At 45.0% G+C, this 1,042-nt stretch overlaps 1 protein-coding gene across 1 annotated transcript in view; it reads right to left on the bottom strand.

Moving 5' to 3' along the window:
* LOC104282256 (G protein-activated inward rectifier potassium channel 1-like) overlaps positions 1-764 on the bottom strand; it is an 11,285-nt gene extending 10,521 nt beyond the window's left edge. Inside the window, 1 exon segment of the mRNA XM_009880372.1 lies at positions 710-764. Coding sequence (XP_009878674.1) covers positions 710-764 — 55 coding nt within the window.
* Positions 765-1,042: the final 278 nt, after the last annotated feature.

Below are 1,042 nucleotides of genomic sequence, written 5' to 3'. Positions count from 1 at the left end.
GGCAGCGAGTCACCCGCTGAGCGGCCGCGGCGCCGGCAGCGCGGGGGATCTTAAAAGGAAAGGGTGAGATAGGTCGGCTCTTGAACAAAGGAACGAGAAGATGCTAATCCTCAGGCCGCCTTTGAAGGGAAATAAGTATTGCAGGTAGACCAGGCCTAGTCCACAGGAGTGCCTGCCTGCCGCCGAGCCAGCAGAGACGCTGTTCCCAAGACAGCGTCGTCGTGTTTTTGATGGGCAGAAAAGATCAAAATCAGCAGTGTTAATTACTAATGGCATGAGAAGTTCAAAGTGGGGCTACGCTGCTGACTTCCCCCCTGTCCCTTATTATTTTTAATGTTGTTTCTCAAAAATAATTGGTATTTGAATTTAATTCTCAGGTATATAAGAACAGTATTATCATTCAGGTCACTCATTTCAACATCTGATTTTCAGCAAAGCATTGTCATTACAAAACTAGCCCACAATTACTGAGTTTTTAGAAAATACATCTGTAAAAAGTGGTGATTACATTTTGCTTCAGTTCTAGGCTGAATAAACTATTTGTCCGAAGTTTAATTTCAGTATTTTCACCAAATGCTAAAGCATAAGCAAGTATTTTTAGGATGTTCACACCATCAGTCTTGACATTACTTCATTGATACTTTCCAAGAAGGCTCCGTGCTTAGCTGCAGTAGGTGCTTTGTGGTATCTCAGGACCCATATTTTTCAGAACTCAAGAGGATCACGGTTCTCTTCCATCTAATTTCCTCCCAAATCAAGCACATAATTTTTACCGCAAATATGGAATCATAGACTCACAGAATGGTTTGGGTTGGAAGATCACCTAGTTCCACCCCCCTGCCCTGGGCAGGGACATCTCCCACCAAACCAGGTTGCTCCAAGCCCCATCCAACCTGACCTTGAACACCTCCAGGGACAGGGCAGCCACAGCTTCTCTGGGCAACCTGGACCAGTGTCTCACCACCCGCACAGTACAGAATTTCTTCCTAATATCTCATCTAAATCTCCCCTCTTTCAGTTTGAAACTGTTACCCCTTGTCCT

Source organism: Charadrius vociferus, unplaced genomic scaffold, assembly GCF_000708025.1.
Source record: "Charadrius vociferus isolate BGI_N301 unplaced genomic scaffold, ASM70802v2 scaffold730, whole genome shotgun sequence".
NCBI lineage: Eukaryota > Metazoa > Chordata > Aves > Charadriiformes > Charadriidae > Charadrius > Charadrius vociferus.
The sequence above is the reverse complement of the archived record's forward strand: the minus strand, read 5'-3'. Positions and strand labels throughout refer to the sequence as shown.